Source organism: Gallinula chloropus (genome assembly GCF_964237585.1).
Source record: "Gallinula chloropus genome assembly, chromosome: 1".
In the NCBI taxonomy this organism is placed as follows: Eukaryota; Metazoa; Chordata; class Aves; order Gruiformes; family Rallidae; genus Gallinula; species Gallinula chloropus.
The window spans coordinates 189,298,155-189,320,092 of record NC_140085.1 but is presented as its reverse complement, the minus strand read 5'-3'; the positions used below and the strand labels follow the sequence as shown (position 1 = coordinate 189,320,092).

The 21,938-nt window shown below is 56.2% G+C and overlaps 1 protein-coding gene across 1 annotated transcript; it reads left to right on the top strand.

Moving 5' to 3' along the window:
- Positions 1–1,733: 1,733 nt before the first annotated feature.
- LOC311205207 (proteasomal ATPase-associated factor 1-like) lies at positions 1,734–14,901 on the top strand (the record flags this gene model as incomplete). Its single annotated transcript, XM_084279544.1, has 12 exons — positions 1,734–1,780; positions 1,872–1,912; positions 3,089–3,192; positions 4,071–4,160; positions 5,193–5,291; positions 6,530–6,680; positions 8,392–8,586; positions 10,168–10,259; positions 11,736–11,851; positions 12,493–12,575; positions 13,409–13,491; positions 14,502–14,901. The coding sequence occupies 12 exons, from the start codon at positions 1,734–1,736 to the stop codon at positions 14,577–14,579; spliced, it is 1,179 nt and encodes a 392-aa protein (XP_084135670.1). The 3' UTR covers positions 14,580–14,901.
- Positions 14,902–21,938: the final 7,037 nt, after the last annotated feature.

The following is a 21,938-nucleotide window of genomic DNA, read 5'->3' as shown; positions in this document are numbered from 1 at the left end:
CCTGTTGTGATTTTTGGCTGGCAGCCCCTGTACCCAGCTCCCAAGGAGATGCCCTCAAAGTTTCTGCCCCCCGGGAGATGCCGTGGGCAGCCTGTCCTTTCCAGCTCCCCCAAATGCCTTTTTCTTTTCTTTTTCATAGCTTTGTTCCATGGAGGCAGCATCAGAGCAGCCTCTCACTCCTGAAGAGCACCTTCCCCACCCCCACGCGGCTTCCCACGAGAGAAATTCTGCCTTCCCCGTTCCCCCCTCCCACCCCAATCCTCTCCTGTGGAACATGAGGTTATCACGCTGGAAGGACGGGATGCCATGCGGAGGGACCTGGAGAAGTGGGCCCAGGGGAACCTCATGAAGTTCCACAAGGACAAGTGCAGGGTCCTGGCCTTGGGTCGGGGAAATCCTCACTGTCAATCCAGGCTGGGAGAGGACGTGGTAGAGAGCTGGTGAGAGGTGTCCCTGCCCATGGCAGGGGGTGGGACTCAATGATCTTTGAGGTCCCTCGCAGCCCTGAGCAGTCTGTGACCATTGCTGGAAAAGCTTTGGGACAGCACAGGGAAGGACACAGAGTAGAAATCCGTGGTAGGGCTGTTGCAGAGCCGAGCCTCAGCTTGGGTACCCCAAGCGCTCCCAGTTTGGGCTATTTTGGACCAGAAACACCCATCTGTCCCCAGAAGCATCCCCTCCCCCTGGTGGCACAGACAGAAACGAGCCCTTTGGCCACCAACAGATTTAATTCCCCAGTGCTGCTGCCAGAAAATCGGGGTCAGGGGGGTGTGGCTGCCCCCCACACCTGGGCCACTGGGGGTGGGCTGGGTGACAGCACCAGCACCAAAGGTCCCCAGTGATTTCAGTTCCCAGGTGGTGAAGCAGGGTGGGCTTGGTGTGAGCCAGGTGCTGCTCCACGGGGCTGGGTGTCACGCTGCCGGCGTGCCATGCACTCGCCGAAAGCACGGACCTGGGGCTGGCAATGGCGCCAGTCCTGCCGCGCCGCCATGCAGTCCTGCAGCTCCCGGTGCTGCGCGGCGCAGCCCGTGCGTGAGATCATGGCGTCCACTGGGTCCTCCTCCTCCTCCTCCTCAGCCTTCTTCAACGATGGAGGGTTCCTGGCGTGCCCGGGTCTCGCCATCGCTGAGCCAGGCTGGAGCAAGGAAGCAGGGTTTGGGGTGCTACCTTCCCCTTCTTTGGGGGCACCCACCTGCCCTGCCCCTGTGGGTGTCCTCATGCAACCCCAGGAGGAGCTCAGCACCCCTCACACCCCATGCAGCCTACCGCCCACTCATGGGGGCCCAGAACCTTCCCAAACCCACCGGTGCCTATCTCCCCTACTCCCACCCACGGGTGCCCAGCAACCTCCCAAATCTAGGTGTGCCTGTCTCCCCTGCCCCTGTGCCCCCTACACAAATTTCCGGGTGCCCAACACCCCACCCGTGGGTGCTCAGCACCCTCCTCACCCCCCACCTGCCCTTTCGCCCAGGCACGTGCCGTGCACTTTCTATGCCACTCCCGCGGGGGTCCAGCACCGCCCGCCACGGCCCCCCCATACCCCTCCCCCTCCTTGGCCCCCCCATACCCCTCTCCGTGCCTACCCAGCGGCGCAGCGCGGCCCCTTTAAGCCCGGTGACGGGGCGGGGCGCGACCGCGGAAGCGCCTGCTCACTGGCGGCGTCTTTCCCTTTGCGCTTGGCGGGGGGCGGCGGGCTGGCCGGAGGCGGCAGAGGCGGCGTAGGCCGCGCTGGGATGGCGGCGGCGCTCCGGGTGCAGAGCGACTGGAGCCGGGCACTGAGGTGGGCGCCGCCCTCGCGGTCCCCTTCCCCCCGCTCCCTTCTCTGCTCTCTTTCCTCCGGCTCCGCTCACAGCCGCTCTTCCTCTCCGCAGGAGGGACGAGGGTGAGGCCTGGCTGAGCTGCCGCAGCCCTGGTGAGTGCTGAGGCGGTGTGGGGGGGCTCAGGGGGTGGCAGGCTGGGGCGAGAGGAGGCACACGGGGACACAGCACGGGCAGTGCTGTCAGGGACCGCAGAGATGGTTGAGTCCCGCCCCCTGCCATGGGCAGGGACACCTCTCACCAGCCCCAGCTGCTCAAGGCCCCATCCAACCCAGCCTTGGACACCTCCAGGGAGGGGGCAGCCACCACTTCCCTGGGCACCCTGTGCCAGGGCCTCACCACCCTCAGAGGGAAGAATTTCTTCCCATTATCCAATCTAAATCTCCCCCCTTCCGGTTTAAACCCATCCCCCCTCGTTCTGTGTCTCCCTGCCCTTCTGAAAAGTCCCTTCCCAGCTTTCCTGTAGCCCCTTCAGGGACTGGAAGGTGCTGTAAGATCTCCCCAGAGCCTTCTCTTCCCCAGGCTGACCCAGACCACCTCTCCCAGCCTGGCTTCACAGCAGAGGTGCTTCAGCCCTCTGAGCATTTCTGTGGCCTCCTCTGGGCTTGTTCCACCAGTCCCATGTGCTGCTTACGTTGGGGACTCCAGAGCTGGATGCAGTACTCAAGAAATTAATTAGGTTTTTATCTAGTATAAACAGGGCAAGTGAATAGTTTTCAACTCTGTGCTCATGTTTTGTTCTAAAATCTGTCTCTAAGGGCTAAATTATATGAAAATGCGCCAGGCTGGGTTGGTGTAAAGAATTGCAGCAAAATTCCTTTCAGGTCCAGCTGAATCCGTAACTTTTCCTTGAGTTTGTCAGGTTAATCAAGATCTTACTCACTTTTACAGTGCTAAACCTGAGGTTGAAACTAATAGCATTTACAGGATCCTAGAATCCCCTGGGTTAGAAGAGACCCTTGAGTTCACCGAGTCCAATCAGGGCCTGGTCCACCTCTAGATCATGTCCTTAAGCTCTTCATCTACACCCCTTTTAAATACCTCAAGTCTGGGGCTTAAGGGGGTGGAGGGGTGCTGTGGGTTAGGAGAGGTGAGGGCAGTTGGGGGGCTGTGTAAGGAGTGAGGGCGGTTGGGAGTGTTTCCTGTGTCTCAGGGAGGGCTGAGGGTGGTTGGGAGGGGTGCCCTGTGGTTTGGGGCGGGCTGAGGGGAAGATAAGCTGGGGAGGGGGTGGGGTTGAGAGGTGGCTGAGCTGATGGCTGTTCTCCCCACAGGGAAGCCCACCCTGTACGGCAGCTTGACCCGCCGTGGGCTCAGCACTGAGGGCGTCCCTGACATCGCTGCTTCCGAGGGCTTCGTGGTTGGGGAAGTCACCGAGGTGCTGGGGTGGGCTGGGGGATCGGTAACTGCCTTCTGTGTGTGAAGGGGTGGTACTGTTATACCAGCCAAAATAAGAGCCTAAAGCTGTTTCCCAGTTCCCTGCATGGATTATCCAGCTGTCCTTGGCACCTCGCCTGTGCTGGGTCCTGAAGCTGGTCCGTAGCATCCGCTCATGAGTCTCCCTCTCTGGAGGTATTCAAGACCCATCTTGAGTTCCCAAGGTGAACTCAACTACAAGCCCCAAGCTGCTGTTCCCAGACTGCCACTGGTCACACACAGCCAAACTGGTGAGGTGGAACAGGTCTGGAACGAGGTGTACAGGGAAGGCAACAGCTCCCAGCAAAACAAAGTATATGGAGCAGGAGATCACCAGTATCTTCTCATGGAAGAACTTTTCCTGGTGAGGGTGAGGGAGCCCTGGGACAGGCTGCCCAGGGGGGTGTGGAGTCTCCTTCTCTGGAGATATTCCAGCCCTGTCTGGATGCCGACCTGTGCGCCCTGTCCTAGGGAGCTGCTTTGGCAGGGGGTTGGACCTGATGATCTCCTGAGGTTCCTTCCAACCCCTGGGATTTTGTGATCATGCTGGGGTCGTGTGTCCCATAATCTTAGCATCTCCTGACTTAGAAGGGACCCACATGGATCATAGAGTTCAACTCCTGGCTCTACACAGGCCCAGCCAACTCCTGTGGCCATAATGGCCATCACTTCCCACCCCAGGCTTTGTGTCTTGCAGCAGTAGAACGAAGCAAGCCCAACACTCTGCTTCATCCCTCCTCAGGCTCTTGAGAGACCACAGCCAGGTCCAAACCACAGTTCCACCTCGACAGCCTGACGGCCCTTCTAACTCTTCTTCTTCCCTTTTCTTCCCTCCTCTAGAAAAGCATTCTCGTTTCTTGTCCACATGAAAATGCATCCACAAAGTTTCTGGCTCCTTACACAACTTTTTCCAGGATTCATCAGAAAAGTGTAAGTAACCTTGTGAAATGAGGTGGGGGGGAAACACATGGGACTGACCCCGAGCTTTCGCAGCGTGTCTCAGGCGTGTTGCATGCTTGGTCTGAGGGTTGACCAGCAGTGTGACTTCATATTTGAACTGGGTCATTAAATGTTATAGGATCAGAGAAACTTGGGGAAGTTGCTTGTGATTGGGAAAGCTGGAGAGCTGGGCAGGGAGAAACCAGGTGAGGTTTGATAAAAGCAAGTGGAGAGTCTTGCACTTGGGAAAGAATTGTACAGGCTGGGGGTGAGCTGCTGGAGAGGAGCTCTTCAGAGAAGGACTTGGAGGTCCTGGTGGGTGACAGGGTGGCCATGAGCCAGCAGTGTGCCCAAGGAGGCCAATGGGATCCTGGGGTGCATGAAGAGGAGCGTGGCCAGCAGGTCAAAGGAGGGGATCATCCCCCTCTGCTCTGCCCCGGTCAGGTCACACTTGGAGTGTTGTGTTCAGTTCTGGGCTCCCTGGTATAAAAGGGACAGGGATCTCCTGGAGAGAGTCCAGAGGAGGGACACGGAGATGATGAAAGGCCTGGAGCATCTCCCCTGTGAGGAAAGGCTGAGTGAGCTGGGGCTGTTCAGCCTGGAGAGAAGCAGCCTGAGAGGGGATCTGATCAATGGTTATCAATATCTGAAGGGTGGGACACAGGGGGACATGGCCAGCCTCTTCTCAGTGTCTGTGGGGACAGGACAGGGGGCGATGGCTTCAAGTTGGAAGTTTCTTGGGGTCCCTTCCAACCCAGACCAGTCTGTGATTCGATGATTCTTGTCCTTGTGTAAGGGTGTTAAGTGTTAGAAGAGCGTTACCAGGCTGGAACTGTGAAGCCGTGGTGATGGAAACTCTGCGAGGTGCTTTAAATCCCCCCAGCAGTGTATGTCTGGGGGTGACAGTAGCACCCGGGGATGTACTTAGCAGGTCTCCCCCAGCAAGGAATTAGGCTCTGGAGCAGAAAACCCTATGTAGGAGGTGACACAAAGCTAATGTTTGGTGTTTCCACCCTCCTGCAGGTTACCTGTCTTGATATTTCCAGCGGCGGTGGGCTCGGCGTGTCAACCAGCACAGATGGGACCATGAAAATCTGGCAGGCTGCAAATGGAGAAATAAGAGTAAGAGCATCTAGCTTTGATGTTGTGTGTTGGCTGTGACCTTAACAAAGTCCTTTGACCATGAATTCAGTCAGGCTACCCATACACTGTGGCCTAGGGAAGGTGGGAACCTGACTTTTGATTGCAGAGCTAATTGAAATTATCCACCTGGGAGGTTTGAAGTTCAATCTCTTGGAAAGCCTGACTGCTCCCAAGGGAAATGATGGCTGGCAATCCAGAGGGAAATCCCAGGTTGAAAACGAGAAAGGGTGGTTAGGAATGACAGCTCCTAACCTGTGTGCTGCAAGCCCTGAATTGGCTTCTGCAGTAGAGAAGAGGTGAGGAAAAAGACTCCTGCCTGTGATGAATTAACTGGGTCGTGGCTAGAAACACCGGTTACTGTGGTTCTTGTGCAGCTTGACCTGTCAGCTGCTTGTTTAGCAATGGATAAAGACATTTCACCCGTTCTTAGAACCAAATGTAGCATCCTTTGCTGTGTAATTAGCGACTCCAGCAGTGGAGGGAGGCACAAAGTGGACCTGCCAGCTCTGTGCCTGCCTCAAATTGAGATGAGTTCCCTTGCAAGAACCCAGACCCAGAGGATTTGAGCTTAATCCACTGCCCACGTGTGAACACCAAGTTTTAGAATCCCAGACTGATCTGGGTTGGAAGGGACCCCAAGGATCACAGAGTTCCAACCGCCCTGCCACAGGCAGGGCCACCAACCTCCAGGCCTGGAGCTACACAAGGGTGCCCAGGGCCCCATCCAACCTGGCCTTGAACACCCCCAGGTACAGGGCACCCACCCCCTCTCTGGGCAGCCCGTTCCAGCCCCTCACCACTCTTTCTGGAAAGAACTTCCCCCTAATATCTAATTTAAACCTCCCCTCTGTTAGCTTTAATCCATCCCACTTGTCCTGCCATTAATTACCCTTTTAATAAGCCATTTCCCCTCCTGTTTATCTGCTCCCTTTAGGGAAGGGAAGGCTGCAGTGAGGTGCCCCCAGCTCCTTAAGCCTTTCTCCGTAGGGGAGGTGCTCCAGCCCTCTAATCATCTTTGTGGCCTCCTCTGACCCCTCTCCAACAGTCCCACATCTTTCTTGTGTTGGGGCCCCAGCTCTGGACACAGGACTCCAGCTGGGGCCTCCCGAGGGCAGAGCAGAGAGGGACAATCCCCTCTTCTCCAGTGTCACAGCTCAAGAGTCGCTCTGTGTAAGGGTGATAACAATGGAACTAGCACGTAGTTCTTTGTTTTCCAGAGACTGTTGGAAGGCCATGTGTATGATGTGAATTGTTGCAGGTTTTTTCCATCGGGCCTGGTGGTTCTGAGTGGAGGAATGGATGCCCAGCTAAAGATCTGGTCAGCAGAAGATGCCAGCTGCGTAGTAACATTTAAAGGTCACAAAGGAGGTACAGAGTGCTCAGGCTTTAAATACTGCTTCATCTGCCATGTGTATAACTGTTTTGTGCCTGAGGGGTAACGGTCAGTCACCAGCCTACTGGAACAGGCTGCCCAGGAGGGGAGAAGCCTCCCTTGTAAGGCAAGATAAGACAACCCCTTTTTCCTTTTTCTCCTTTGGATTTTGGGGAAATACTTTGACTCCTCCAAGTCTCAGGATGTCACCATGTGAAGATGCCCTGGCTGCAGGGCTAACCAAGGGTCAATAAAAGCTGGGACTTGGCTACAGAAGCCCAGCCAGAGGTAGATTTTGAGTGGCACGTGGCCAGGGCTGTGGGCTTTGGCTTCTGCCCCCTCAGAAATCTGAAATGCGTTTAAAAGATGTGCCGGTTCTGAGGATAAACCTGGCTGGAGCTGTGTGGAGCCAGGAGTTGGACTCGGTGATCCATATGGGTCCCTTCCAAGTCAGGAGATTCTGGGATAAACAGCTCTAGGGTGAGGCTGAAGGCCACTCTCTACAGGGCGATGACAGGAAGAGTTTCATCTAGTGCAGTCACTACAGATATTTCTATTTGAGTTCTGGGAGCTTGATAGAATCACAAGGCTGGAAAAGACCTTAAGATCATCAAGTCCAACCATTCCCATCCTAAGCACAACCATAACCCTAAGTACCTCATCTACCCTTTTTTTAAAACACCCCCAGGGGTGGGGACTCAGCCCCCTCCCTGGGCAGCCTGTTCCACAGCCCCACAACTCTTCCAGGGAAGAACTTTTCCCTCCCATCTGAGCTGACCCTGCCCTGGTGCAGCTTGAGCCAATTTCTCTTTGTCCCATCTCCTGTCCCCTGGCTGAAGAGACCATCACCCACCTCTCTGCACCCTCCTGGCAGGTCAGTGGAGGCACTGAGAAGGTCTCCCCTCAGCCTCCTGTTCCCCAGGCTCAACACCCCCAGCTCCCTCAGCTGCTCCTCAGATGATTTGCAAAGCATCAATTAAATCCTCTAACCATCATTTTTCAGATCCAGACTCAACATCCCCATGGTTAACTCTTTTGGGGATGTTAGCAACTGGAATGAACTGTGCTTCTGATGTTGCTGTAGCTGGATGATGTGGATGCTTCTTGCCCCACACAAGCCTTAGCATGATCCAGAGTTGGGCTGGGCTTGGACTTCTGTCCAAGTTAGAGGCTGATTTTGGAGCTGGAAACTCAGCTGTGGTATCAGCTCAGTCTGAGGCAAGGTGTTGCCAATTATTTTACTGGTGATTCATGAAGTCACAGAAGCATAGGGGTTGGAAGGCACCTCCAGAGCCCATTGGGTCCAACCCCCCTGCCAAAGCAGCTCCCTAGGACAGGTCACACAGGTCGGTGTCCAGCCGGGGCTGGAATATCTCCAGAGAAGGAGACTCCACACCCCCCGAGCAGCCTGTCCCAGGGCTCCCTCACCCTGACCATGAAAAGTTCTTCCATGATACTGGTGATAATCTGCCTTTGTGCCAGGTGATGGCTCCTGCTCCATATGCTTTGCTTTGCTGGGAGCTGTTGCCTTCCCCATACACCTCGTTCCAGACTTGTTCCAGCTCAGCCAGTTTGGCTGCGTGTGACCGATGGCAGTCTGGGATCAGCACTTTGGGGCTTGTAGCGGAGTTCACCTTGGGCAATGAGCTGCGGCGTCTGTCTGTCTTCCATGCTGTCTGTCTGACTGTGGCCTTTGCCTTGACACAGGTATTTTGGACACTGCCATTGTGGATCGGGGAAGAAATGTCCTCTCCTGCTCTAGGGATGGCACCGTGCTTCTCTGGGACTGCGGGAAATCCTCCTGCCTGGGTGTCATCGCTGACTGTGGCTCTCCTGTCAACGGCATCGCTGTGGGTGCTGCTGACAGCTCCCTCAACCTGGGCTCACCTGAAAAAGCTCCTAGTAAGGATCTTGCTCTTAAAAATTCGTATTTCTTCTCCTAGCCCAAACTGCTTAGGTTTGTCACCAATAATGCTGAGTGTGGGGCTTGCTTCTGTGCCCCTCCTATCTGGGGAAGGGACCCTGGGTGACCAGACCAGAGCACTCTGGTCCTGTGGAGGAGTTGAGCGTTATCAAGCAGGTTAAGACCGATTGAGTCTCTCTAATTGCTCCTGGGGTGTCTCAGTTACTGTTACACAGCCAGGGAATTTGAGTATTATAAAGGAAAAGCTTTATGTGGAGTGAACTGGAGACACATGGCTCTTTCCTTGTGGTGGTGTGGCTCTGGCTGGAGGCCAGACACCCACCAAAGCTGCTCTGTCAGTGCCCTTCTCAGCTGGACAGGGGGAAAATAGATATTGAGGGGCTCAGGAGTGGAGATAAGGGCAGGGAGAGATCATTCCACAATCAGCGTCACGGGCAGAACAGACTCAACAGGGAATAAAGGAGAGAGACTCTGGTTGATGGCACTGCCCTGCACCCCCAGTGACACCAGAGTCGGGTGATGAGAAGTGTGGCCAGATCTTAAAGCACCTCCCCCCACCCCTCCCTTGTCAGCAGACTGAGCTTTAGCCAGGATTTCACTCCCTTCTTCCCCAGATTGTGGCACGGGGAGGGTCAGGGACTGGGGGAATGGGGATTTGGGTCAGTTTCTCACGAGCTGTTTTCCTTCCTTCTTAGCTGGGGAGGGAGGGATGGGGGCATTCCTCACCCCCTCCCCCTGCTGCACTGTGGGGTCCCACCCACAGCAGACAGTCCTCCAGGAACTTCTCCCAACATGAATCCTTTCCTGTGGGGCTTGAGCTCCTCACCAAGTGCCTCAGCGTGGGTCCTTCCATGGGGAGCCGACCTTCAGGCCCAGACTCCTCCAGCCTGGTCCCCTACAGGGTCACAAGCTTCCCTCCCCCCCGCCCAGCAGACCTGCTTCGGTGTGGGTCTGTCTGTCCACAGGCTCCAGGTTTCACTGCCAGGAGCTTGCTCACACCTGGGATTCCTACGGGGTCACAGCGCCCTTCAGGTGTTCCCACCTGCTCCAGCACGGGATCGTCCATGGGCTGTAGATGGGATCTCTGCTCCCTGTCATCATCCATGGGCTGTGGGGGGACACCCACTCCACCATGGGTTTCTCCAGGGGCTGCAGGGGCATCTTTCTCTCCGGCACCTGGGGTGCCTCCTCCACCCTTCCCTGCCCTTGGTAGCTGCACAGCTCCTCACATCTTCACTCCCTTCTCTGGGGGCACAAAGCAGCTGCTTGAGGGTTTGTTTCTCCTCACTGTGGTTCCCAGAGGTGCTGTGACCATCGCTGATGGGCTCAGCCTTGGTCAGCAACGACTCCGGCCTTGAGCCATCTGGTGTTTGCTCTGTGGGGCCTGCAGAGAGCTTCTGGCTGCTTTTTTGCAGCCCCCCTTCTCCATGAGAACCCAGCCACCCAAAACTGTGAGACTCAGGGTACAGAGTTAACACCATTACGGGTTCAGCTGTCGGGTGTGGGTATCACCAAGGCTCATTCCGTCCCCCGCTGGAGTGAACTGATGTCTTTGTCAGGTGACCGTGAGGTTGGGACAGAAGGGAAAGTCCTGCTGCTGGCTCGAGAAGATAAGAAGCTTCAAGGAGTGGGACTGCAGAGCAGGCAGCCGGTAAGGGGACTCTCAGAGGTGTTTCCCTGGGGAAGGTGCTAGAAAATCCGCTCAGAGGCATCAGGCCTTTGGCTTCTGTTTCCTTGGGTTGGAAGCTGTGGGTTGTGTGGCTGTGCAGAGCACTGGGCAGAGGAATGAAACCAGGTTCAAAACAACCCAGATCAGTGAGGTGGTTAGTGTTAATCCTGTTCCTTTCCCCTGGTGAGGTCCCCCCCAGGCCACACAACGGGACAGAGCCAGGCCAGGTGGTGGTGGGGAGCTGATCCACCTGCCTTTGGGCTTGTGTGCTCCCCAGATACGCTCTAAACGAAACCCCAGTACCACAAAGTACTTCCTACTGTGCCAGATTTATTTGAGAGCGGGGAGGTTAAGGATTAAGAATTGGCTCTGGAATTTAACCCAGGTACTGGGTTAAATGAAAGGCTCTTTAAACACTGGCCAGTAGATGTCATTGTGAGTGCAGGAACCACAGGCTGCCTCCTGCATCCAGAGTGGAAAGCTGCTCTTGGTTCTGCCTGGTGTTTTAACCACGGTGTGAAGGGAACCTCAGGTGGTCAGCAGTCCATTGCTCTCCTTTTGGAGAGGGAAGATGGTGGTGAATGGAGTCACAAGTGGTGTTCCTCAGGGGTTGGTCCTCCAACCCACCCTCTTTAATATCTTCATTGATGATTTGGAGGAGGGAATTGTGTGCTCCTTCAGTAAGTTTGCAGATGACACCAAGTTAGGGGGAAGTGTGGATCTGGCAGAGGGTGGGAATGCCCTCCAGAGGGACCTGGGCAGCTTGGATCGATGGGGAGAGGCCAGTGGGATGGAGTTCAACACGGTGACACGACGGATCATGACGTGAGGAGGTCTCCCCTCAGCCTCCTCCAAGCTGAACACCCCCAGCTTCCTCAGCCACTCCACGCAGGATCAAATCTCGGCCTTTTGGCTAAGAGTGTAGTGTCTCTTCTTATCAGTTTAATATCTGATACGTCCTTGATGAGAGGGTTTTATATTAAATGAATTTTTGGTCCTGGGAGTTGAACCCTGAATTTGCCTGTGGCAAGGGGGTGGGAACTTGGGGTCCCTTCCAACCCAGACCATTCTGTGATCCTGTGCGTTGCCCTCCAGCCCCTTCCCCAGCCTGGTTGCCCTTCTCTGGACACATTCCAGGACCTCGACGTCCTTCTTACGGTGAGGAGCCCAGAACTGGACCCAGCAGTCGAGGTGCAGCCTCACCAGTGCCCAGTCCAGGGACACAGGATCATTGAGTCCAACCCCAGGATCCAGGAGCATTTCCTGACTGCGCCGTGTCTGCTGACTTGGCGAGACTGATCCTGGAGACCTGTTCTCCTGCCCATCTTGGAGCAGGGCTGAGGGGTTACTCACCTGGCTCTGGGTTTGCCAGTTTGTGCTGTGGCTCCTGGAACTTCTGGGTGTCCCGTGGCCTCATCTGTCAGTGTCTGACCCTTGCATTTGTTCCTGTGTCCTCAGGTGTTCCTCTTCATCGGATCCGATGCGTTCAACTGCTGCACGTTCCTCTCTAGTACCTACATCCTAGCAGGGACTCAGGATGGGAACATCTATCAGCTGGATGTGAGAAATATTAAGTGAGTGTGTGCCAGGAGCTGTGAGTTATTGAACAACCAACATGATCTCCTACTGGAAGGCGACCTGCTCAGTAAAAGGATCATATAATCATAGACTGGTCTGGGTTGGAAGGGACCCCAAGGATCATAGAGTTCCCACCCCCTCGCCACAGGCAGGGCCACCAACCTCCAGGCCTGGATCTACACAAGGTTGCCCAAGGCCCCAGACCATCCTGGCCTTGAACACCCCCAGGGACGGGGCACCCACCACCTCTCTGGGCAGCCTGTTCAAGAGGGAAAGGTGTGGATGTTGTCTACCTGGACTTCAGTAAAGCCATTGATGCTGTTTGTTAGGGCATTCTCCTGGAGAACCTGGCTACTCAGGGCTTGGGTGGGCTTACGCTTCACTGGGTAAGAAAAAGAGCTGGATCCCCGGGCCCAAAGAGTTGTGGTGAATGGAGTTAAATCCAGTTGGTGGCCGGTCACAAGTGGTGTTCCCTGGGCTCAGTTCCCAGACACTCCTGGGTGATCACTGATCACACCCCCACGTCCTGCAGATGTTCCTCCTGTTATCTTCTAACCCTGAGCTCGTATTCACGCATTGGGGTGGGCTCCTGACTACAGCCTGTAACCACCTTCCTTGTTTCTTCTCCTCCTTCTAGTGCTCCAATCCAGGTGATCCATAGATCAGGAGCACCAGTGCTTTCGCTGCTCCCATACCGAGACGGATTTATCGCCAGCCAAGGTACCTCAAGTGTTCCCCTCTTCCAGTAGAAATTGTAGAAGCAAATTGAGGAGCTTTGTGCTCTTCGTTACCCTTTTACATATAAGCACAGTCTGTGTGGGCAGTGTGTCCCTGGCAATGAGTGAGGGGATGTAGCTGTGTTACGTGGCTGCTGTTGGCATCGTGAGTTCCGTTCCTCACCTTCCCTGTGTTCCTCCAGAATAGGGTCTGAGGGCGCCTCTCGGCTGCTAGAGCCTTTTCTCATCTCTCTGACATCTTCACAGCATGTTTCCCTCTGTACCCTGTGATCAGTGACCCTGTACTGGGCATTGGTGAGGCTGCTCCTCCAGTGCTGAGTCCAGTTCTGGGCTCTTCACCATAAGAAGAACATGGAGGTCCTGGAGCGAGTCCAGAGAAGGGCAGCCAGGCTGTGGAAGGGGCTGGAGGGCAAATCCTCTGAGGAGCGGCTGAGGGAGCTGGGGGTGTTGAGTCTGGAGAAGAGGAGGCTGAGGGGAGACCTTCTCAGCACCTCCACTGACCTGCCAGGAGGGTGCAGAGAGGTGGGCGATGGTCTCTTCAGCCAGGGGACAGGAGATGGAACAAAGGGAAATGGGCTCAAGCTGCGCCAGGGCAGGGTCAGCTCAGATGGGAGGGAAAAGTTCTTTCCTGGCAGAGTTGTGGGGCTGTGGAACAGGCTGCCCAGGAAGGGGACTGCGTTGGACTTGATGAGCTTAAAGGTCTTTTCCAACCTCAGGATTCTTTGCCCAGGCCTTTTCACTGGGCCCACTGGAGCTGTCTGTAATTAAGAGCGTGGCTCACTTCACTAATCGCCCTGTTTTCCTTCCTCTGGCCAGGCGATGGAACCTGCTTCATCATTCAGCAAGACCTCGATTACATCCTGGATCTCACAGAAGCGGACTGTGACCCTGTGTACAAGGTGAGGGATGCTGTCTTATCACCCCAGGTAAGGGGTGTAGGGAAGCTTGATGCCAGGTAGCAGGCAGCTGCCCTTATCTCAGGACTTGGCAGCCTGCACCTCAGGTTCCTTCACACAGTTGCCTTTTAAGCTGGTTTCCCCCCCTCCCCCAAATAATCTAAATATTTGGCATAAACAAACCCTCTGGCCTTTTATCTGCATCATGCAGGAGCGATACCAAAGCAGCAGAGTAGTTTGGGTGTTGTAGCAGCTCTGGCAGAATTAACTGAACTGTGAATTAATTGCTTGGAGGATCCTTGGGGGTAGAAGCAACAGCTGGCTGGGCACTGCTGCCTCTTCTCTTGCCCCCTGGTGACTCGGGACCCAAAAGCAGGCCTCTGGCTCCTGTGTTTCCAGACACTCCGCTGCCCTTGGGAGTGTGACATGGGTTCCCTCAGCTCTCAGCTTGGTGGTGCCAGTGGAAATGTGCTTTTGGTTTTAACCCACAGAATCACCAGGTTGGAAAAGTCCTTTAAGCTCAGGGAGTCCTGTCCTGTGCTGACCCAGATCTCTCAGTCCCTCATCTCCCCATCTGTTAAACACAGCCAGGGGTGGGGACTCTCTGCCCTCCCTGGGCAGCCTGTTCCACAGCCCCACAACTCTGCCAGGGAAGAACATTTCCCTCCCATCTGAGCTGACCCTGCCCTGGTGCAGCTTGAGCCCATTTCCCCTTGTCCCCTGGCTGAAGAGACCATCGCCCACCTCTCTGCAGCCTCCTGTCAGGTAGCTGTAGGTGCTGAGAAGGTCTCCCCAACCCACTCCAGCTCTGCCAGCCGGTTTTCCCCCTTCTAAGTACCACTGCTGTGGAGGCTGAGATCTGACCCACACAAGTCCTTGGTGTCTCAGCCCCTTTTTGCATTTAACAGAAGAACCTCTGTTTGAGGGAATCAATGCCAGAAACAGGCTGTTAGCTGTCACTTGAGCAGCAACTCTCCTTAAATCCCACTCACTTTCCCCTCCCTCTTTTTCAGGTAGCTGCTTGGGAGAAGCAAATTTACACGTGCTGCAGAGATGGCATAGTGAGGAGATACCAACTTTCTGACCTTTAGTTGCCTGGATCAGTGTGGAGTTGCACCAAAGTAACTCTTCCAAGCTTATTTTCTGGGGTGGTATGTTTGAGGTGCGTGTGTAGAAGCTTCTGAGGCCTGTGGAATCTTCTGAGGCTGTTGGGATGAGCGGGCTCTGTACAGCTGGTTTTGGGGATGTTTCTTACTGTGGGACAACTTTGGATTTTATTTTTTTAAATTTGGAGAGAGGGGCTCTGAGGTGTCAGGGAGGGTCTTGTGCTGCCACACATCTTCTCACTGCTGGCATGGGGCGTGGGGCGTGTGTGCAAACTAATAAAATATATTGGATGTGGGGGTGACCTTATGGCAGAATGGCCTGAAATAAAGCAACACAACACCATGTGGGAAATACATTTTCACAGACTCACAGAACTGCAGGGGTTGGAAGGGACCTCCAGAGCCCATCGGGTCCACCCCCCCTGCCAAAGCAGCTCCCTAGGACAGGTCGCACAGGTCGGTGTCCAGACGGGGCTGGAATATCTCCAGAGAAGGAGACTCCACACCCCCCTGGGCAGCCTGTCCCAGGGCTCCCTCACCCTCACTGGGAAGAAGCTCTTCCCCAGATTGGTGTGGAACTCCCTGTGCTCCAACTTGAGGCCATCGCCCCTTGTCCTGTCCCCACACACACTGAGAAGAGGCTGGCCATGTCCCCCTGTGTCCCACCCTTCAGATATTGATACCCATTGATCAGATCCCCTCTCAGGCTGCTTCTCTCCAGGCTGAACAGCCCCAGCTCACTCAGCCTTTCCTCGGAGGGGAGATGCTCCAGGCCTTTCATCCTCTCTGTGTGCCTCCCTCCTCTGGACTCTCTCCAGGTGACAGCACCAGCACCAAAGGTCCCCAGTGATTTCAGTTCCCAGGTGGTGAAGCAGGGTGGGCTTGGTGTGAGCCAGGTGCTGCTCCACGGGGCTGGGTGTCACGCTGCCGGCGTGCCATGCACTCGCCGAAAGCACGGACCTGGGGCTGGCAATGGCGCCAGTCCTGCCGCGCCGCCATGCAGTCCTGCAGCTCCCGGTGCTGCGCGGCGCAGCTCGTGCGTGAGATCATGGCGTCCACTGGGTCCTCCTCCTCCTCCTCAGCCTTCTCCAACGATGGAGGGTTCCTGGCCTTCGCTGAGCCAGGCTGGAGCAAGGAAGCAGGGTTTGGGGTGCTACCTTCCCCTTCTTTGTGGGCACCCACCCGCCCTGCCCCTGTGGGTGTCCTCATGCAACCCCAGGAGGAGCTCAGCACCCCTCACACCCCATGCACCCTACCGCCCACTCATGGGGGCCCAGAACCTTCCCAAACCCACGGGTGCCTATCTCCCCTACTCCCACCTATGGGTGCTCAGTGCCTCCCCCATGAATCCCATCCCTTAGTATTGGCTTTAGAAAAAAGAGAAAAACAGAGAGAAAGAGAAACAACGGAAGAGGTGCTGCTCTGCTTGGAAAATCTGGGAGTGTGGTACACGGAAAGGGGCTTCTAGAAGAAAAGGGGGGATGAAATACCAGAATCTTGATGGGTCTGGAGGGCTCACAATGGGTTGAGAGCTTCCAGCTCCGCCATCGCACCAGCCAGGGCTCCAGGAAAGAGTAGAGAGACACAGATCTGGTGTCCACGAGGGAGCCCAGGGAGCTCACGGAGGTTGATGATTGGCATCTCGATAATGATATCGAGTGTTGTTCTGGTTTGGATTTATCATCCAAAGAACCTGTGCAGGTGGGACTGAGACGTTCAAGTAAGCACCAAGTGAGTGTGGAGTGCTGCTGTGTCTGTCTGTAACCGCATCCTGCTCTGTGGGTCAGCAGGAGAACTCCTGCCTGTCATGCAGGAGTTTGATTCCCAACGGAGTGGCTGCTCTGCTGGCACTGATTGGTTGGTCTTGATTTTGGAGCTGAGTATTGAAAATTGATTTAGATTTGATGAACTGTTGGTGTGAGTGAAATGAGTCAACTCTGGTGGGAGTGGTGAGCAACTGAGTCGCAGCAAATCTGGGAGAGAGAGAGAAAAACTGACCACTAGAAACTCCAGGTTTGTTGTTTTGGGTTTGTATATTTGATGTAAGCAATGGGGAACTGAGAATGGGTTAGAGAGACGGGAGTTGGGTTATAAACAAGAACAGGGATCAAGAGAAACTCTAACAATAGCGGGGCGGGGTGGGGGGGAAACCAAAGGAGTGAAATCTCCAAGAAAAAACCAGAAATGCCATATAAGGGGTGAAGGGATGAACTGGCTCTGTCACCGGTCCTCAAAAGCTTGATGGGTCTGGAAGGCTCACAGTCAGTTGAGAGCTTCCAGCTCCACCAGGGCTGGACTCGGGGAAGGAATCCAGGCAGACGGATCCTCTGTCCAAGCATGAGCCCAGGTTGTTCAATGAGACACGCGGGGACAGGCCCTTCATACTCAATGTCTCCTCGTTCTCCTGGCTGAGGAGGAGAGAGAAGAGACCCAGTTGCAGCCTGGGCCCTCCTCTGGGACCCCCGGGCAGCAGCCCCTGCTTGGGCAGCAGGCAGGGCTGCCCACTCTGGGCAAAGACAGGGCACAGGCAGAGAGTCTGGGACAGGAGCTGGGCATCTCCCCAGCACTCACCACATGTCCTGGGGTGACAGAGGCTTCTCTTCACCTCCGGTTGATTGGGAAGAACCTGACGAGGGACGAGACAGGAGTCAGAGGCTGGCAGCCCCCAGCACAGCCCCGTGGCAGGGCTGCAGTGGGGTGTCAGCCCTAACACAGGTGCTCGGTGCCGGGTCCACTCACTGCTTGGTCGCTCCAGATGCACTCTGGCCTTGCTCTTCCTAAACATCATCTTCCACCACTTCTGCAAAAAACCCCAGAACATGGGTGAGTGTGGAGCAGCTCCCAGCACTATGCTACAGACCTCCATGCTCTCCCGACACCACTCCATATCAAGACATGGTGTGGCCCGGTGTTCTGTGGAGTAACAGTCACCTACCTTGGGTCTTCTGCGGGAAGGCTCCACATCCATGGGGCTCTGTGCCCTGTCTCTGACCTGTCCAGGTGACTGCCCTTGGTCTGTCTCCATTGGCAGCTCCAGAGAGGGGTCTTGTTCAAGGACTGGCGCTGCCTCTGTCACTGGACCCTCAACAGTTTCAAGGTTCTGGAGGGCTGGGGATCGGCTCGGTGATGCAGGCTCCTCTGCACCTCCAGTTGCTTGGGAAGAACCTGATGAGGGAGGTGACATGAGTAAGAGGATGGCAGCCCCTAGCACAGCCACTTGTCAGGGCTGCAGTGGCTTTTTCAGCTCTTTGAAGGGCACTCGGTGCTGGGGTCACTCACTGCTCAGCTGCTCCTGATGCACTCTGGACTTGCTCTTCCCAAATATCTTCGTCCACCACTTCTGAAAAAAACCCCAGAACATGGGTGAGTGTGGAGCAGCTCCCAGCTCAATGCTACAGACCTCCATGCTCCCCCCACACCACTCCATGTCATGACATGGTGCAGCGCAGTGTGGTGCTGAGTAACGGTCACCTACCTTGGGTCTGCTGGGGGAAGGCTGCACTTCCTTGGGGCTCTGCGCCGTGTCTCTGAGCAGTCCAGGTGACTGCCCTTGGTCCATCTCCAATGGCCGCTCTAGAGGGAGATCTTGGTGAAGGGCTGGACCTGGCTCTGTCATCAGCCCCTCAACAGTTTCAGGGGTCTGGAGGGCTGGGGATCGGCTCGGAGCTTCCAGCTCCACCATCGTACCAGCACTGGACTCGGGGAAGGAGTTGGGAGATGAGGATGTACTGCTCAAGTCCCAATGCAGGGAGCCCGGGGAGGGCAGCTGAACACACGGGGATGGGCTGTTCAGGCTCATTGTGTCCTCCTTCTCCCTGCAGAGGAGGAGAGAGAAGAGACCCAGTTTCAGCTTAGACCCTCTGGTGGGACCCCTGGGCAGCAGCCCCTCCTTGGCCGGCAGGCAGGGATACCCGCACCGGGCAGGGCACAGGTGGAAAGTATGGGGCAGGATCTGGGCATCTCCCCAGCACTCACCACATGTCCTGGGCTGATGCAGGCTCCTCTGCACCTCCAGTTGCTTGGGAAGAACCTGATGAGGGAGGACACATGAGTAAGAGGCTGGCAGCCCCCAGCACAGCTGCTTGTCAGGGCTGCCATGGGGTGTCAGCTCTTTGAAGGGCGCTCGGTGCCGGGGCCACTCACTGCTCGGCTGCTCTGGATAGACTCTCGCCTGGCGCTTCCCATACATCATCTTCCACCACTTCTGCAAGACCCCCAGAATGTGGGTGAGTGTGGAGCAGCTCCCAGCACTATGCTACAGACCTCCATGGTGCAGCGCAGTGTGGTGCTGAGTAACGGTCACCTACCTTGAGTCTGCTGGGGGAAGGCTCCACATCCCTGGGCCACCGTGCCCTGCCCCTGACCTGTCCAGGGAACTGCTCTTGGTCGGTGTCCATCAGCAGCTCCAGAGGGGGGCAAAGGTCAAGGACTGGCCCTGGCTCTGTCACCGGATCCTCAACGGTTTCAGGTGTCTGGAGGGCTGGGGATTGGTTCAGAGCTTCCAGCTCCGCCATCGCACCAGCGCTGGACACGGGGAGAGAGTCAAGAGATGCCGATAGGTGTCTCGAGAGTGAGCCCGGGGAGCCCACAGATCCCAGCCGAGCACGCGGTGACAGGCTGTTCAGGCTCTTTGTGTCCTCATTCTCCCTGCTAACGAGGAGAGAGAAGAGACTCAGCTTCAGCTTAGACCCTCTGGTGGGACCCCTGGGCAGCAGCCCCTCCTTGGCCAGCAGGTAGGCAGGGATATCTGAAATGGGCAGGGCACAGGTGGAGAGTCTGGGGCAGGAGCTGGGAGTCTCCCCAGCACTCACCACATGTCCTGGGGTGAGAGAGGCTTCTCTGCACCTCCGTTTGCTTGGGAAGAACCTGATGAGGGACGAGACATGAGTCAGAGGCTGGCAGCCCCCAGCACAGACGCGTGTCTGCGCTGCCATGGGGTATCGCCCCTTTACGGCTTGCTTGGTGCTGGGGCCACTCACTGCTCGGCTGCTCCTCATGGACCCTGGCCTTGCTCTTCCCAAATATCTTCGTCCACCACTTCTGCAAAAACCCCCAGAACGTGGGTGAGTGTGGAGCAGCTGCCAGCGCTATGCTACAGACCCACATGCTCCCCCCACACCACTCCATGTCATGACATGTTGTGGCACAATGTGGTGCAGAGCAAGGGTCACCTACCTTGGGTCTGGTGGGGGAAGGCTCCACATCCATGGGGCTCTGCGTCCTGTCTCTGAGCAGTCCAGGTGGCTGCTCTTGGTACGTCTCCAATGGCCGCTCTAGAGGGAGGTCTTGGTTAAGGACTGGCCCTGGCTCTGTCACCAGCCCCTCAGCAGTTTCAGGGGTCTGGAGGGCTGGGGATCGGTTCAGAGCTTCCAGCTCCACCATCGTACCAGTGCTGGACTCGGGGAAGGAGTGGAGAGATGCCGATAGGCGTCTCGAGAGAGATCCCGGGGAGCCCAGGCGAGCACGCGGGGACAGGCTGTTCAGGCTCTCTGTGTCCTCGATCTCCCTGCAGAGGAGGAGAGAGAAGGGACCATTTGCAGCCTGGGCCCTCCTCTGGGACCCCCGGGCAGCAGCCCCTCCTTGGCCGGCAGGCAGGCGGGGATGCCCGAAACGCGTAGGGCACAGGTGGAGAATCTGGGGCAGGAGCTGAGCGTCTCTCCAGCACTCACATGGCCTGGGGTGACGCAGGCTTCTTTGGATTTCCAGTTGCTTGGGAAGAACCTGATGAGGGACGAGACCAAGTGAGCGGCTGGCAGCCCCCAGCACAGCCCCGTGTCAGGGCTGCTGTGGGGTGTCAGCCCTTTCCAGGGCGCTCGATGCTGGGGCCACTCACAGCTTGGCTTGTCTGAAGACACTCTCGACCTGGTCTTCCCAAACCTCCTCCTCCACCTCTTCTGCAAAAACCCCCAGAACGTGGGTGAGTGTGGAGCAGCCCCCAGCCCTATGCTACAGGACTCCCCCATGCTCCACACTACTGCATGTCATGACATGGTGTGGCACAGTGTTCTGCGGAGCAAGAACCTTTGCCCTAAGAAATGCATAGAATACGTGTGATTTCACCCAATAAATGGCTTCACCTAAAATTCATATTGAATTGCTTGTTGCTCATCGCCGGTCTCCACAGCAAGACCCCCAGAACGTTGGTGAAATGGGAGCAGCTCCCAGCCACCCACACCCCCCGACACCACCCCATGTCAGGACTCGGCACGGCTCAGTGCGCTGCAACGTTCTCCTACCCGGCGCTTCCTGTCCCGTTGAAAGGTGGAGATGAACCGGAGATACATCGCCAGCATAATGAATGGCATCAGATCACCCACAGCGAGGGCGCCGAAGCAACCCATGGCTTGGGCTGAGCTACAGCTGTGTCCCTCCGGTCACCAATGAGTTCCAAGATCTCCAGTTATCTGCCAACCAAGACACTGACAAGCAATGGCTGAGGCTGCAGTCTGCAGTGACGCTGACAGACGACAGTGTCCAGTGCCAACTGCCCTGCACCCCCTTACACCTGCCCGGCAGCCACACCCCCCTTTGTGGCATGCTGAGCCCTCATTGGTGCTGAGCCCTCATTGGTGCCCTCAGAGGCAAGCAGAACTCTGATTGGATAAATCTGGTGGCACTCCAAGGCTCTTCCTCATGCCACTCCTGTCAGCCATACTTGGAAATGTGTCCCACCTGCCTAAGGAGAAGAGCAAGCACATCACGCCTTGCAAGAAACCTTTCAGGAGAGGGAAACTTCAGATTGCTCCTGACACCCCACAACCAGAACAAAATCGTTACCTTGAACACCCAAGATCCCACCTCTGGGTGCTTATTCCTTGGACCAAGCACCCTGCTTCCGAGATACAGAGTCACAGAACTGTAGGGGTTGGAAGGGACCTCCAGAGCTCATGGGGTCCAAGCCCCCTGCCAAAGCAGCTCCCTAGGACAGGTCGCACAGGTCGGCGTCCAGACGGGGCTGGAATATCTCCAGAGAAGGAGACTCCACACCCCCCTGGGCAGCCTGTCCCAGGGCTCCCTCACCCTCACCAGGAAGAAGCTCTTCCCCAGATTGGTGCAGAACTTCCTGTGCTCCTACAGTCTCCAGTCTGCCTTCATAATTCATCTCTGCCGGTCGCTCAGGGCTTTTTATCAGGCAACGAGATGTCTCATCTGTAGGCCAGGCTCCATCTAAGGTAACTTCAGCTCACCTGCTAACGACAGACAAAAGCATACGAGATGACAGGGCTTTGAGGCAAAGCTGCTCCATGCAGGAGCTGGGAGCTGAACACGTGGCTCAAACCAGCGTCTAAACCCAGTTCCAGGCTCAGAAACCTGCAAGGTTAACTGTGTAACCCTCAGGTTTGG